Here is a 15,844-nt window from a genome sequence, read left to right as displayed (position 1 = left end):
GTGTCACCCACGGAAGTGGCGTCACCTGTGGTGTCACAGCTGTCACCTGCGGAGGTTGTGACACCACCCACAGCGTGAGAGGTGTCGCTTTCCTGAGTGGTGACATCACCTGTGCCATCGCAGGTGTCACCTGTGGCACTGCCGATGTCACCTGCGGTATCACACCCATTACCTGTGGCACTGCCAATGTCGCCTGTGCCATCGCAGGTGTCACCTGTGCCATCACAGGTGGCACCTGTGGCACTGCTGATGTCACCTGTGCCATGACAGGTGGCACCTGTGGCAGCGCCGATGTCACCTGTGCCATCACAGATGTCACCCATGGCACTGCCAATGTCACCTGCGCCATCACAGGTGTCACCTGTAGCACTGCCAATGTCACCTGTGCCATCGCAGGCGTCACCCGTGGCATTGCTGATGTCACCTGGACCGCCACAGGTGTCACCTGTGGCACTGCCGATGTCCCTGCAGTGTCACCGCCCTCACCTGTGGTGGCAGTGCCGATGTCACCCTCGGTGTCCTCAGGCTCCTCCTCCTCCTCTGGCTCCTCCTCCAGCTCCTCCTCCTCCGGCTCCTCCTCCTCATCGGTGTCCCCTGTCCCCTCACTGTCCCCTGTCCCCTCGTCCTCTGTCCCCTCATCCTCCGTCACCTCGTCCTCGCTGTCCTCTTCCTCCTCCCCGCTGTCCTCGCTGTCCCCGTGCTCTGCGGTGTCCCCGGCGGTGTCCCCAAACTGTCCCCACACGCTGAGGGTCTCCAGGTACCAGGAGCTCTCAGGGAGGCCCCCGCAGGGCCCCTTGTGCACCTGCACGAGCAGCAGCCGCCCCAGGGGACGGGGGACATGGACGGTGTACTCTGTCACCTGTGGGGGGACAATGGGGACAGCGTTACTGTGTCAGTGTGTCACTGGCGCTGTGTCACTGTGTCACTGTCAGTGTGTCACTGTGTCACCGTCACTGTCAGTGTGTCACTGTCACTGTATCACTCTGTGTCACTGTGTCACTGTCGCTGTGTCGCTGTCGCTGCGTCACTGCATCACTGTCATTGTCAGTGTCACTATGTCACTGTCACTGTGCCCCTGCGTCACCATCGCTGTCACTGTTGCTGTGTCACCGTCACTATCAGTGTCACTGTGTCACTGTTGCTGTGTCACTGTCAGTGTGTCACTGTGTCACCGTCACTGTGTCACTGTCGCTGTGTCACTGTGTCACCGTCACTGTGTCACCGTCACTGTCACTGTCAGTGCGTCACTGTGTCACTGTGACTGTGTCCCCTTTTTGGGGGTCTTGGGGACACCTGGGTCTCTTTTAGGAGTCTTGGGGACATCTGGGTCCCTTTTGGGGGTCTTGGGGACACTGTCAGTGTGTCACTGCCAGCGTGTCACTATGTCACTGTCACTGTGTCACTGCGTCACTACCACAATGTCACTATCACTGCGTCACTGTGTCACTTTCACTGTGTCACTTTTGCTGTATCACTGTCACTGTCACTGTATCACCGTGTCACCATCTCTGCGTCACTGTCGCTGTCACTTTCACTGTGTCACTGTCGCTGTGTCACTGTCACTGTGTCACTGTGTCACCATCACTGTCACTGTGTCACCGTCACTGTCACTGTCAGTGTGTCAGTGTGTCACTGTCACTGTGTCACTGTGTCACCGTCACTGTCAGTGTGTCACCGTGTCACTGTGACTGTGTCCCCTTTTTGGGGGTCTTGGGGACACCTGGGTCTCTTTTAGGGGTCTTGGGGACATCTGGGTCCCTTTTGGGGGTCTTGGGGACACGGTCAGTGTGTCACTGCCAGCGTGTCACTGTGTCACTATCACTGTGTCACTGTGTCACTTTCACTGTGACGCTTTCACTGTATCACTGTCACTGTCACTGTGTCACTGTATCACTGTGTCACCATCACTGTGTCATTGTCACTGTCACTTTCAGTGTCACTGTCACTGTGTCACCATCACTGTCAGTGTGTCACTGTCAGTGTCACTGTGTCACTGTATCACTGTGTCACCATCACTGTGTCATTGTCACTGTCACTTTCAGTGTCACTGTCACTGTGTCACCATCACTGTCAGTGTATCACTGTCAGTGTCACTGTGTCACTGTGTCACCGTCACTGTCACTGTCAGTGTGTCACTGTAGCTGTGTCACTGTGTCACCGTCACTGTGTCATTGTCACTGTATCACTGTATCACTGTCACCATCACTGTGTCACCATCTGTGTCATTGTCACTGTGTTGCTGTCACTGTGTCGCTGTCACTGCGTCACTATCAGTGTGTCACCGTGTCACTATCAGTGTCACTCTCACTGTCAGCGTGTCACTGTGTCACTGTCACTGTGTGTCACTGTCACTGTGTCACTGTCACTGTGTCACCGTCACTGTCACTGTCAGTGTGTCACCACCTTTTTCTCACTGTCACTGTGTCGCTGTCACTGTGTGTCACTGTCAGTGTGTCACTGTCACTGTGTCACCGTCTCTGTCTCACTGTCACTATCAGCGTGTCACTGTCACTGTGTCACTCTCAGTGTGTTATTGTCACTGTGTCGCTGTCACCGTGTCACTGTCAGTGTGTCACTGTCATTGTGTCACTATCACTGTCAGTGTGTCACCGTCTCTGTCTCACTGTCACTGTGTCGCTGTCACTGTCAGTGTGTCACTGTCACTGTCAGTGTGTCACTGTCAGTATGTCACTGTCACTGTGTCACTATCAGTGCCTCACTGTCATGATCAGCGTGTCACTGTCTCCGTGTCACCGTGTCAGTGCGTCACTGTGTCACTGTCACTATGTCACCATCTCTGTCACTGTGTCACTGCCACTGTATCACTGTCTCTGTCCCACTGTGTCACTTCCACTGTATCACTTTTATTGTGTCACTATCACTGTGTCGCTGTGTTGCCATCTCTGTCTCGCTGTCACTGTCAGTGTGTCACTGTCACTGTCAGTGTCACTCTCTGTGTCACTGTCACTGTCACTGTCGCTGTCACCGTCGCTGTCACTGTCAGTGCGTCACTGTCACTGTGTCACTGTCACTGTCTCACTGTCACTGTGTCGCCATCTCTGTCTCACTGTCACTATCAGTGTGTCGCTGTCCCTGTGTCACTGTCACTGTGTCGCCACCTCTGTCTCACTGTCACTGTCAGTGTTTCACTGTTACTGTGTCACTATCACTGTCAGCATGTTACTGTCACTGTGTCGCCATCTCTGTCTCACTGTCGCTGTCAGTGTGTTGCTGTCACTGTATCACACACAGCTCACACTGTGTCACCTGTACAGGGAACATCAACAGGGACACTGGGGACAGTGTCACTGTCACACCTCATACTCTGCCACCTGTGAGGACAATGGGGACAGTGGGGACAGTGTCACCGCCTCAGTGTGTCACCTGTACAGGGGACGTCAATGGGGACACTGGGGACAGCACTGTCTGTGTGTCATTGTCACCGAACCAGGTACTTGGTCACCTGTACAGGGGACACAACTGTCACCGTGTCAGCGTGTCCCTGTCACCGAGCCAGGCACTCAGTCACCCAAGGGGACACTGGGGACATCGGTGGGGACATTGTCACCAAAGCGGGTACTTGGTCACCTGTGGGGACACAGGGACTGTCACTGCAGTGCTGCCACCATCACCAGGCCACCATTGTCACCATCGCTGTGTCACCATCACCGTGCCACCGTTGTCACCATCGCTGCGTCGCCTGTGTCCCCATCACCAGGCCACCGTTGTCACCATTGCTGTGTCACCTTTGTCACCATCACCAGGCCACCGTTGTCACCATCGCTGCGTCCTCTTTGTCCCCATCACTAGGCCACCATTGTCACCATCGCTGTGTCACCATCACCGTGCCACCGTTGTCACCATCGCTGCGTCACCTGTGTCCCCATCACCAGGCCACCGTTGTCACCATTGCTGTGTCACCTTTGTCACCATCACCAGGCCACCGTTGTCACCATCGCTGCGTCCTCTTTGTCCCCATCACTAGGCCACCATTGTCACCATCGCTGTGTCACCATCACCGTGCCACCGTTGTCACCATTGCTGTGTCACCTTTGTCACCATCACCAGGCCACCGTTGTCACCATCACTGCGTCCTCTTTGTCCCCATCACCAGGCCACCATTGTCACCATCGCTGTGTCACCATCACCGTGCCACCTTTGTCACCATCACCAGGCCACCGTTGTCACCATCGCTGTGTCACCTTTGTCACCATCACCAGGCCACCGTTGTCACCATTGCTGCGCCACCTGTGTCACCACCACCGTGCCACCGTTGTCACCATCGCCGTGTTACTGTCACCACGTCACCACTGCTGCCACCATCACCGTGCCACCGTTGTCACCATCGCTGCATCCCCTTTGTCACCACCACCGTGCCACTGTTGTCACCATCGCTGTGTCCCCTTTCTCACCATCACCATGCCACCGTTGTCACCATCGCTGTGCCACCTTTGTCACCACCGTGCCACCATTGTCACCATCACTGTGTCCCCTTTCTCACCACCACCGTGCCACCATTGTCATCATCGCTGTGTTATTGTCACCACATCACCACCGCTGCCACCACCACCACCGTGCCACCGTTATCACCACCTCTGTGCCACCTTTGTCACCACCACCGTGCCACTGCTGTCACCATTGCTGTGCCGCCGCCGTCCCCACTGCTGCGTCACTGCTGTCACCACCACCGTGCCACCGATGCCACCATCTCTGTGTCACCTTTGTCACCACCGTGCCACCGCTGTCGCATCGCCGTGCCACCACCACCACGTCACCGAGCCACCATCACCCGCTGCGAAAGCGTCACCGGTGTCACCATCGTTGCGTCACCGCTGTCACCGCTGCTGCGTCCCCACCACCGGGCCAGCACTGCTGTGTCACCGCTGTCCCCAGCACCCACTGGGGGACGGTGTCACCGTGCCACCGCCCTGCAGCGGCACTGCCACACCACTGTGCCACCACCCCCGTGGCCCCGCCCCACCCTGCCGGGGATGGCGACACCGTCCCTGTGTCCCCAGGGCCACCCACGGAGGTTCACCTGCCACAGCCCCGCCCTGGGTGTCACCCCCACGTCACCGAGTGCCCCCCACCCCCCTCAATGCCCACGTCCCCTTTTTGGGGGGGCTGGGGGACACCGGGGTCCCTTTTTGGGGGTCTTGGGGACATTTGGGTCCCTTCTGGAACTCTTGGGGACACCTGGGTCCCTTTTGGGGGGCCTTGGGGACATCTGGGTCCCTTTTGGGGGGGGTTTGGGACATCTGGGTCCCTTTTGGGGGTCTTGGGGACACCTGGGTCCCCTTTTGAGGGGTCTTGGGGACACCTGGGTCCCTTTTGGGGGTCTTGGGGACACCTGGGTCCCCTTTTGAGGGGTCTTGGGGACACCTGGGTCCCTTTTGAGGGGTCTTGGGTACACCTGGGTCCCCTTTTGAGGGGTCTTGGGGACACCTGGGTCCCTTTTGGGGGGTCTTGGGTACACCTGGGTTCCCTTTTGAGGGTCTTGGGGACATCTGGGTCCCTTTTGGGGGGGGTTTGGGACATCTAGGTCCGTTTTTGAGGGTCTTGGGGCCACCTGGGTCCCTTTTGGGGGGGGTTGGGGACATCTGGGTCCCTTCTGAGGGGGCTGGGGGACACCGGGGTCCCTTTTTGGGGCTCTTGGGGACATTTGGGTCCCTTCTGGAACTCTTGGGGACACCTGGGTCCCTTTTGGGGGGCCTTGGGGACATCTGGGTCCCTTTTGGGGGGGGGTTGGGACATCTGGGTCCCTTTTGGGGGTCTTGGGGACACCTGGGTCCCCTTTTGAGGGGTCTTGGGGACACCTGGGTCCCTTTTGGGGGTCTTGGGGACACCTGGGTCCCCTTTTGAGGGGTCTTGGGGACACCTGGGTCCCTTTTGAGGGGTCTTGGGGACACCTGGGTTCCCTTTTGAGGGGTCTTGGGGACACCTGGGTTCCCTTTTGAGGGTCTTGGGGACATCTGGGTCCCTTTTGGGGGGGGTTTGGGACATCTGGGTCCGTTTTTGAGGGTCTTGGGGACACCTGGGTCCCTTTTGGGGGGTCTTGGGGACATCTGGGTCCCTTCTGGGGGGGCTGGGGGACACCGGGGTCCCTTTTTGGGGGTCTTGGGGACATTTGGGTCTCTTCTGGAACTCTTGGGGCACCTGGGTCCCTTCTGGAGGTCTTGGGGCCACCTGGGTCCCTTTTTGGGGGGGTTGGGGACATCTGGGTCCCTTCTGGGGGGGCTGGGGGACACCGGGGTCCCTTTTTGGAGGTCTTGGGGACATTTGGGTCCCTTCTGGAACTCTTGGGGACACCTGGGTCCCTTCTGGAGGTCTTGGGGACACCTGGGTCCCTTTTGGGGGGTGCTGCTGCTCCCTGAGGGGACCCAGATGTCCCCCAAAATCCCCCAAAGGGACCCAGGTGTCCTCCAGCCCCCCCCCCCCATCCCGCTAAGACTGTCCTGCCCCCCTCCCCCTCCCCCAGAGGTGACACAGCCCCCCCCAAACATCCCCCAGACCCCCCCAAACACCCCCCAACTCCCCCTAAGACCCTCCGGACCCCCTCAGAGCTGACACAGCCCCCCCCAAACATCTCCCAGCCCCCCCAAACACCCCCCAGCTCCTCCTAAGACCCTCCTGACCCCCCCAGAGGTGACACAGCCCCCCCCAAAACATCCCCCAGACCCCCCCAAACACCCCCCAACTCCCCCTAAGACCCTCCGGACCCCCCCAGAGGTGACACTGCCCCCCCCCAAACATCCCCCAGGCCCCCCAAACACCCCCCAGCTGCCCCTAAGACCCCCCGGACCCCCCCAGAGGTGACACAGCCCCCCCCAAACAGCCCCCAGACCCCCCCAAACACCCCCCAGCTCCCCCTAAGAGGTGACACAGCCCCTCCCAAAGTCCCCCAGACCCCCCAAATCCCCCCCCGCCCCTCCCTCCCCTCAGAGCTGCCCAGGGCCTCCCCCCCCACTCCCCTCACACACCCCCGCCTTGTCCCCCTCCCCGTTTCTCACCGCGCCGCAGACGAAGTCGGGCCCCCAGCGGTCGAGGGGCGTTCTGGGGCTGCGCCCGCGGGTCCCCACGAGCGTCACGGCGATGGCGTCGCTGGTGCCGGCGGCGGGAGCGGTGCCGGTGCGGACCCGCACCCGGTACGCGGCCATGGCGGCAGCGGCTGAGGCGGTGATTGACGCGGGGCGGAGCCAATGGCGGCGGGCCTCACCGCGCTCCAGCCAATCAGAGCGCGGCGCTCAGGGGAGCGGCCAGTAGCGGCGCGGGGAGGGGAAAAGGGGCGGGGATAAGCCGTCACGTCCGCCTTCACTTCCGGCGCCGCTTCCGGGTGCGATGGACCCCGAGTTCGACGATGTGGTGGCGGTGGAGGATCTGATGGTGAGGCCACGCCCCTCAGCGCCTGGACACGCCCCTTTTTGACGGCCACACCCACCCCATGGACCCCCCCAACAGCCGCGACCCCCCCGGGCCACGCCCCTTTTGCACCCGGCCCGCGCCCCTCCGTCCCCGCTGTGCCCGCCGTGGCCACGCCCCCTCCGCCGAGGCCACGCCCCCTCCGCCGAGGCCACGCCCCCACCTGGGTGGCCACGCCCCCTCTGGGACCCCTCCCCCCCGCGCAGCTCTGGGTTTGGCCCCGCCCATTTTCGGGGTAGTCCCGCCCCCAACACGGTGTGACCCCGCCCACTAAGCAAGCCCCGCCCCCCCGTACCCCCCCAGTACTCCCAGTATCTTGTCAATATCCTTCCCAGTGCGCCCAGTGCTCCCAGTTTCCTCCCAGTTACCGCCCTCCAGTGCTCGCAGTGTCCTCCCAGTATCCTCCCTCCAGTGCTCCCAGTTTCCTCCCAGTGGCCTCCCAGTATCCTCCCTCCAGTGCTCCCAGTTTCTTCCCAGTATCCTCCCTCCAGTGCTCCCAGTGTCCTCCCAGTATCCTCCCTCCAGCGCTCCCAGTTTCTTCCCAGTATCCTCCCTCCAATGCTCCCAGTGTCCTCCCAGTATCCTCTCTCCAGTGCTCCCAGTATCCTCCCTCCAGTGCTCCCAGTATCCTCCCAGTATCCTCCCCACTGCCCCCAGTGTCTCCCCATATCCCCACTGACCTCCAGTGACCCCTCCACACCACTGATCCCTTTGACCCCCCCCGTGACCCCAGAACTCCTGACCCCGTGACCAAATGACCACGCGGCTCCTGACTCCTCCCCCGTGACCCCGTGACCCCAATGACCCCTGATGTCTCCTGACCCCACTGACCTCTGACCTCTGACCCCCGAATCCCCTGTAACTCCCTACCCACAGTGACCCTGACCCCTGTAACCCCTGATGACCCCTGACCCCATAACCCTCGACCCCGTGTCCCCATGATGGTGCCACACCCACTGACCCTTGTCCCCATGACCCCCTGGTGACCCCTGACCGCCTTGACCCCTGACCCCACATGATCCCTGCTGACCCCCCCCATCCCCCTGATGTCCCCCCGGTGTCACCCCTGATGTCCCCCGGTGTCCCCTCCTGACCCCGCTGACCCCTCCTGACCCCGGTGTCCCCCCTGACCCCCAACAGCCCCGGTGTCCCCCCTGACCCCGATGACCCCACTGACCCCCCTGACCCCGCTGACCCCCATGACCTCCGACAACCCCGGTGTCCTCTCGGTGTCCCCCCTGACCCTGCTGACCCCCGACAACCCCTGTGTCCCCCCTGACCCCACTGACCCCCATGACCCCTGACAACCCCGGTGTCCCCCACCCCCCCACTGACCCCTCCTGACCCCGATGCCACCCCCAACCCCCCACTGACCCCTCCTGACCCCACTGACCCCCCCTGACCCCACTGTCCCTCCCATCCCCCCAATGCCCCCCGGTGCCCCCCTGACCCTGCAGACCTCCCCAGTGTCCCCCCCACCCCCCACTGACCCCTTCTGACCCCAGTGTCCCCCCGGACCCCACTGACCCCTCCTGACCCCGGTGCCCCCCCCCACCTCCCTCCTGATCCCTCCTGACCCTGCTGACCTCTCCTGACCCCGATGCTCCCCCCAACCCCCCGCTGACCCCCCTGACCCTGGTGTCCCCCCTGACCCCACTGACCCCCCCACACCCCTCCTGACCCCTCCTGACCCCGATCCCCCCCCACCCCCCTGGTGTCCCCCCTGACCCCGCTGACCCCCCTGACCCTGCTGACCCTGCTGACCCCTCCGCTGTGTGCAGGCGCTGGAGCGGCGCTACGCTGCGGAGCGCCAGCAGGGGGCGCTGTCGCGGCAGTGCCGGTTCGAGTACGGCTGGGGACTCGTCCGGAGCCGCTACCAGGAGGACATCGCCCGCGGGGTGGCGCTGCTGGCCGGTGAGGGGCGGGGCCTGCAGAGGGGGCGGGGCAAGGGGCGGGGCTAATGCAGCACCACCATCGCCCGCGGGGTGGCGCTGCTGAGTGGAGGGGGCGGGGCTAACACGGGGGCGGGGCTAACACAGGGGGCGGGGCTAACGCAGCACCACCATCACCCGCAGGGTGGCGCTGCTGAGCAGAGGGGGTGGGGCTAACACAGGGGGCGGGGCTAACGCAGGGGGCGGGGCTAATGCAGCACCACCATCACCCGCGGGGTGGCGCTGCTGAGCAGAGGGGGCGGGGCTAACACAGGGGGCGGGGCTAACACAGGGGGCGGGGCTAACTCAGGGGGCGGGGCAATGGGCGGGGCTAACGCAGCACCACCATCACCCGCAGGGTGGCGCTGCTGAGCAGAGGGGGGCGCGGCTAACGCAGGGGGCGGGGCCAACACAGGGGGCGGGGCCAACGCAGGGGGCGGGGCTAATGCAGCACCACCATCGCCCGCGGGGTGGCGCTGCTGAGTGGAGGGGGCGGGGCTAACGCAGGGGGCGGGGCTAACGCAGGGGGCAGGGCTAATGCAAGGGGCGGGGCTAATGCAGCACCGCCATCGCCCGCAGGGTGGCGCTGCTGAGCACAGGGGGCGGGGCTAACGCAGGGGGCGGGGCTAACGCAGCACCACCATCGCCCGCAGGGTGGCGCTGCTGAGCAGAGGGGGCGGGGCTAACGCAGGGGGCGGGGCTAACGCAGGGGGCGGGGCAAGGGGCAGGGCTAACGCAGCACCGCCATCGCCCGCGGGGTGGCGCTGCTGAGCAGAGGGGCGGGGCCAGGCAGGAGGCGTGGCCATGGTGAGGCCATCGGGGGGCTATGAGGGGGCTTTGGGGGGGGGCTGGGGGCGCTATGGGGGCGCCATTTGGGGGTTGGGGTCTCTGGGGGGGTTCATGACCCTGTTCCTGCCCCCTCCCCCCCAGAGCTGCTGCCCGAGACCCCCCCGGAGGAGCAGCGCGATGTCCTGTTCTACCTGGCCCTGGGCAACTACCGGCTCAAGGTGGGCACACGGGGACAGCGGGGGGACAGCGGGGGGATCGGGGACATTGGGGGGACAGAGAGGAAACATGGGGGGCTCAGGGAGGTGACAGAGGTGACAGGAGGTGACAGGAGGTGGCAGAGGTGACAGAGGTGGCAGGAGGTGAAGGGAGTGGCAGGGAGGTGACGGGGGTTGGCAAAGGTGACAGGGAGGCAACAGGAGGTGACAGAAGGTGGCAAGAGGTGACAAGGAGGTGACAAAGGTGACAGGAGGTGGCAGGAGGTGACAGGAGGTGACAAGAGGTGAAGGGAGGTGACAGGAGGTGACAAGGAGGTGGCAGGAGGTGACAGAAGGTGGCAGAGGTGAGAGGAGGTGACAGGGAGGTGGCAGAGGTGACAGGAGGTGGTAGGAGGTGCCAAGAGGTGACAGGCAGTGACAGGGAGTTGGTAAAGGTGACAGAGAGGTGCCAGAGGTGCCAGGGAGGTGCCAGGGAGGTGCCAGGGAGGTGCCAGGAGGTGCCAGGAGGTGACAAAGGTGCCAGGGAGGTGGCAGGAGGTGAAGGGAGGTGCCAGAGGTGAGAGGGAGCTGATAGAAGGTGCCACGGATGCCAGGAGGTGACAGAAGGTGACAGGGAGGTGCCAGGAGGTGGCAGAGGTGCCAGGGAAGTGCCACAGGATGCCAGGAGGTGCCAGGAGGTGGCAGGAGATGCCAGGGAGGTGCCAGGGAGGTGCCAGGAGGTGCCAGGAGGTGCCGCAGGATGCCAGGAGGTGCCGCGGGTGTCCCCACAGGAGTACGAGCGCTCGCTGGAGCACCTGGAGCGGCTCCTGGCAGCGGAGCCCCAGAACCCGCAGGTGCTGCGCCTGCGGAGCCGCGTCCGGAGCCGCCTGAGGCGCGGTGAGGGGACAGCGGGGACGGGGGGGGGACGCGGGACCCACAGTGACCCCCAGTGACCCCAGAGTGACCCCAGAGTGACCCCCCCGAGTCACCCCAGAATGACCCCAGAGTGACCCCAGGGACCCCCCCAGAGTGACCCCCCTGAGACACCCCAAAGTGACCCCGAAGTGACCCCAGAGTGACCCCAGAATGACCCCAGAGTGGCCCCAGGGACCCCCCGAGTCACCCCCCCGAGTCACCCCAGAGTGACCCCAGAATGACCCCAGGGACCCCCCAGTGACCCAAATGACCAAGGATGACCCCACAGAGACCCCCCCTGAATGACCCCAGGGACCCAAATGACCAAGGATGACCCCACAGGGACCCCCCCTGAATGACCCCAGTGACCCCCGCCACCAAGAGTGACCCCCAGTGACCCCCCCAGTGACGCCCCGTGACCCAGAGTGACCCTTAAAGCCCCAAAGTGACCCCTCAGTGACCCCAGAGACCCCCCCGAGTGACCCTGGTGACCCAGAGTGACCCCTAGAGCCCCCCCAGTGACCCAAATGACCAAGGATGACCCCACAGAGACCCCCTGAATGACCCCAGTGACCCAAATGACCAAGAGTGACCCCACAGGGACCCCCCTGAATGACCCCAGGGACCCCCCAGTGACCCAGATGACCAAGAGTGACCCCACAGGGACCCCCTGAATGACCCCAGTGACCCAAAGGATGAAGAATGACCCCATGGACCCCCCTGAATGACCCCAGGGACCCCCCAGGGACCCCCCAGGGACCCAAATGACCAAGAGTGACCCCACAGGGACCCCCCCGAATGACCCCAGTGACCCCCGCCACCAAGAGTGACCCCCAGTGACCCCCCCCAGTGACGCCCCGTGACCCAGAGTGACCCTTAAAGCCCCAAAGTGACCCCTCAGTGACCCCTCAGTGACCCCTCAGTGACCCCAGAGACCCCCCCCGAGTGACCCTGGTGACCCAGAGTGACCCCTAGAGCCCCCCCAGTGACCCAAATGACCAAGGATGACCCCACAGGGACCCCCCCTGAATGACCCCAGGGACCCAAATGACCAAGAGTGACCCCACAGGGACCCCCCCGAATGACCCCAGTGACCCCCGCCACCAAGAGTGACCCCCAGTGACCCCCCCCAGTGACGCCCCGTGACCCAGAGTGACCCTTAAAGCCCCAAAGTGACCCCTCAGTGACCCCAGAGACCCCCCCGAGTGACCCTGGTGACCCAGAGTGACCCCTAGAGCCCCCCCAGTGACCCAAATGACCAAGGATGACCCCACAGAGACCCCCTGAATGACCCCAGTGACCCAAATGACCAAGAGTGACCCCACAGGGACCCCCCTGAATGACCCCAGGGACCCCCCAGTGACCCAGATGACCAAGAGTGACCTCACAGGGTCCCCCCCGAATGACCCCAGTGACCCAAAGGATGAAGAATGACCCCATGGACCCCCCTGAATGACCCCAGGGACCCCCCAGGGACCCCCCAGGGACCCAAATGACCAAGAGTGACCCCACAGGGACCCCCCCGAATGACCCCAGTGACCCCCGCCACCAAGAGTGACCCCCAGTGACCCCCCCCAGTGACGCCCCGTGACCCAGAGTGACCCTTAAAGCCCCAAAGTGACCCCTCAGTGACCCCAGAGACCCCCCCGAGTGACCCTGGTGACCCAGAGTGACCCCTAGAGCCCCCCCAGTGACCCAAATGACCAAGGATGACCCCACAGAGACCCCCTGAATGACCCCAGTGACCCAAATGACCAAGAGTGACCCCACAGGGACCCCCCTGAATGACCCCAGGGACCCCCCAGTGACCCAGATGACCAAGAGTGACCCCACAGGGACCCCCTGAATGACCCCAGTGACCCAAAGGATGAAGAATGACCCCATGGACCCCCCTGAATGACCCCAGGGACCCCCCAGGGACCCCCCAGGGACCCAAATGACCAAGAGTGACCCCACAGGGACCCCCCCGAATGACCCCAGTGACCCCCGCCACCAAGAGTGACCCCCAGTGACCCCCCCCAGTGACGCCCCGTGACCCAGAGTGACCCTTAAAGCCCCAAAGTGACCCCTCAGTGACCCCTCAGTGACCCCTCAGTGACCCCAGAGACCCCCCCGAGTGACCCTGGTGACCCAGAGTGACCCCTAGAGCCCCCCCAGTGACCCAAATGACCAAGGATGACCCCACAGGGACCCCCCCTGAATGACCCCAGGGACCCAAATGACCAAGAGTGACCCCACAGGGACCCCCCCGAATGACCCCAGTGACCCCCGCCACCAAGAGTGACCCCCAGTGACCCCCCCCAGTGACGCCCCGTGACCCAGAGTGACCCTTAAAGCCCCAAAGTGACCCCTCAGTGACCCCAGAGACCCCCCCGAGTGACCCTGGTGACCCAGAGTGACCCCTAGAGCCCCCCCAGTGACCCAGATGACCAAGGATGACCCCACAGAGACCCCCTGAATGACCCCAGTGACCCAAATGACCAAGAGTGACCCCACAGGGACCCCCCTGAATGACCCCAGGGACCCCCCAGTGACCCAGATGACCAAGAGTGACCCCACAGGGACCCCCTGAATGACCCCAGTGACCCAAAGGATGAAGAATGACCCCATGGACCCCCCTGAATGACCCCAGGGACCCCCCAGGGACCCCCCAGGGACCCAAATGACCAAGAGTGACCCCACAGGGACCCCCCCGAATGACCCCAGTGACCCCCGCCACCAAGAGTGACCCCCAGTGACCCCCCCCCAGTGACGCCCCGTGACCCAGAGTGACCCTTAAAGCCCCAAAGTGACCCCTCAGTGACCCCTCAGTGACCCCTCAGTGACCCCAGAGACCCCCCCGAGTGACCCTGGTGACCCAGAGTGACCCCTAGAGCCCCCCCAGTGACCCAAATGACCAAGGATGACCCCACAGGGACCCCCCCCGAATGACCCCAGGGACCCAAATGACCAAGAGTGACCCCACAGGGACCCCCCCGAATGACCCCAGTGACCCCCGCCACCAAGAGTGACCCCCAGTGACCCCCCCCAGTGACGCCCCGTGACCCAGAGTGACCCTTAAAGCCCCAAAGTGACCCCTCAGTGACCCCAGAGACCCCCCCGAGTGACCCTGGTGACCCAGAGTGACCCCTAGAGCCCCCCCAGTGACCCAAATGACCAAGGATGACCCCACAGGGACCCCCCTGAATGACCCCAGGGACCCCCCAGTGACCCAGATGACCAAGAGTGACCTCACAGGGTCCCCCCCGAATGACCCCAGTGACCCAAAGGATGAAGAATGACCCCATGGACCCCCCTGAATGACCCCAGGGACCCCCCAGGGACCCCCCAGGGACCCAAATGACCAAGAGTGACCCCACAGGGACCCCCCCGAATGACCCCAGTGACCCCCGCCACCAAGAGTGACCCCCAGTGACCCCCCCAGTGACGCCCCGTGACCCAGAGTGACCCTTAAAGCCCCAAAGTGACCCCTCAGTGACCCCAGAGACCCCCCCGAGTGACCCTGGTGACCCAGAGTGACCCCTAGAGCCCCCCCAGTGACCCAAATGACCAAGGATGACCCCACAGAGACCCCCTGAATGACCCCAGTGACCCAAATGACCAAGAGTGACCCCACAGGGACCCCCCTGAATGACCCCAGGGACCCCCCAGTGACCCAGATGACCTAGAGTGACCTCACAGGGTCCCCCCCGAATGACCCCAGTGACCCAAAGGATGAAGAATGACCCCATGGACCCCCCTGAATGACCCCAGGGACCCCCCAGGGACCCCCCAGGGACCCAAATGACCAAGAGTGACCCCACAGGGACCCCCCCGAATGACCCCAGTGACCCCCGCCACCAAGAGTGACCCCCAGTGACCCCCCCCAGTGACGCCCCGTGACCCAGAGTGACCCTTAAAGCCCCAAAGTGACCCCTCAGTGACCCCTCAGTGACCCCTCAGTGACCCCTCAGTGACCCCCGAGTGACCTCTGTCCCCTCCTGTGTCCCTCCCCCCCCCCCACAGACGGGCTGGTGGGCGCGGCCATCGTGGGGGGCGTGGTCATGGGCGTGGCCGGGCTGTTGGGCGTGGCCATCTCTCGCGCCACCCGGCACTGACCCCGCCCCTCGCCCGGCCCCGCCCCTCCCCCCACGGCCGCACGCACGCGGGGACAACGCGGGGACAACGCCGGGACGTGGCGGTGACGTCATGGGGGGGGGGGGAAACGTGGGAGTGACGTCATCAAAAGGACACCACGGCGGCGCGGTGACGTCGCGGTGACGCCGCGGTGACGTCACGGCCGCAGCCGCCCCCTCCCCCGGTGCCTTGGGGACACCCGTGTGTCCCCCCCCTCCCCCTCCCCCTCCCCCACTGTCCCCTCCCCCCGCTGTAAATAAACCTCGTTGGGCTCCGTGTGACGTCACTGATGGGGGAGGGGCGGGGCAGCGCCCATCCCCCACCTGGGGGAGGGGGGGGGAACGGGGACGTTTTGGGGGGGGGGGGGGAGGTGACGCTGCGAGTGACCATCCCCACGGTGGCCGTGGCCACCCCAGGTGACCACCCCCGTGGCTCGTGGTGGCCGTGACCTCACAGGTGACCGTGGCCATCCCCACCCCG

The 15,844-nt window shown here is 63.9% G+C and overlaps 2 protein-coding genes and 2 long non-coding RNA genes across 4 annotated transcripts in view; 3 read left to right on the top strand and 1 right to left on the bottom strand.

Annotated features, from left to right (window-relative positions):
• LOC116439061 (arachidonate 15-lipoxygenase B-like) overlaps nucleotides 1–7,350 on the bottom strand; it is a 37,045-nt gene extending 29,695 nt beyond the window's left edge. Inside the window, exons 1-2 of the mRNA XM_032098135.1 lie at nucleotides 7,011–7,350; nucleotides 487–859 (exon numbers count right to left, since the gene is read on the bottom strand). Of these exons, the coding sequence (XP_031954026.1) occupies nucleotides 487–859; nucleotides 7,011–7,157 (520 nt within the window). The 5' untranslated portion in view covers nucleotides 7,158–7,350. The remainder of the gene's footprint in view (nucleotides 1–486; nucleotides 860–7,010) is intronic.
• Nucleotides 7,303–15,449, top strand: FIS1 (fission, mitochondrial 1). Its single transcript, XM_032098145.1, has 5 exons — nucleotides 7,303–7,383; nucleotides 9,201–9,333; nucleotides 10,281–10,357; nucleotides 11,125–11,230; nucleotides 15,254–15,449. The coding sequence occupies exons 1-5, from the start codon at nucleotides 7,339–7,341 to the stop codon at nucleotides 15,343–15,345; spliced, it is 453 nt and encodes a 150-aa protein (XP_031954036.1). The 5' UTR covers nucleotides 7,303–7,338; the 3' UTR covers nucleotides 15,346–15,449.
• On the top strand, nucleotides 11,273–11,459 carry LOC116439070. The gene is made up of 2 exons (XR_004238035.1): nucleotides 11,273–11,339; nucleotides 11,377–11,459. It is a non-coding gene; the product is annotated as an uncharacterized LOC116439070 (long non-coding RNA).
• On the top strand, nucleotides 12,138–14,077 carry LOC116439071. Its single transcript, XR_004238036.1, has 3 exons — nucleotides 12,138–12,170; nucleotides 13,311–13,342; nucleotides 14,038–14,077. It is a non-coding gene; the product is annotated as an uncharacterized LOC116439071 (long non-coding RNA).
• Nucleotides 15,450–15,844: the final 395 nt, after the last annotated feature.

Source organism: Corvus moneduloides, unplaced genomic scaffold (genome assembly GCF_009650955.1).
Source record: "Corvus moneduloides isolate bCorMon1 unplaced genomic scaffold, bCorMon1.pri scaffold_94_arrow_ctg1, whole genome shotgun sequence".
Classification (NCBI taxonomy): domain Eukaryota; kingdom Metazoa; phylum Chordata; class Aves; order Passeriformes; family Corvidae; genus Corvus; species Corvus moneduloides.
This window is presented reverse-complemented; position numbering and strand designations above follow the sequence as displayed.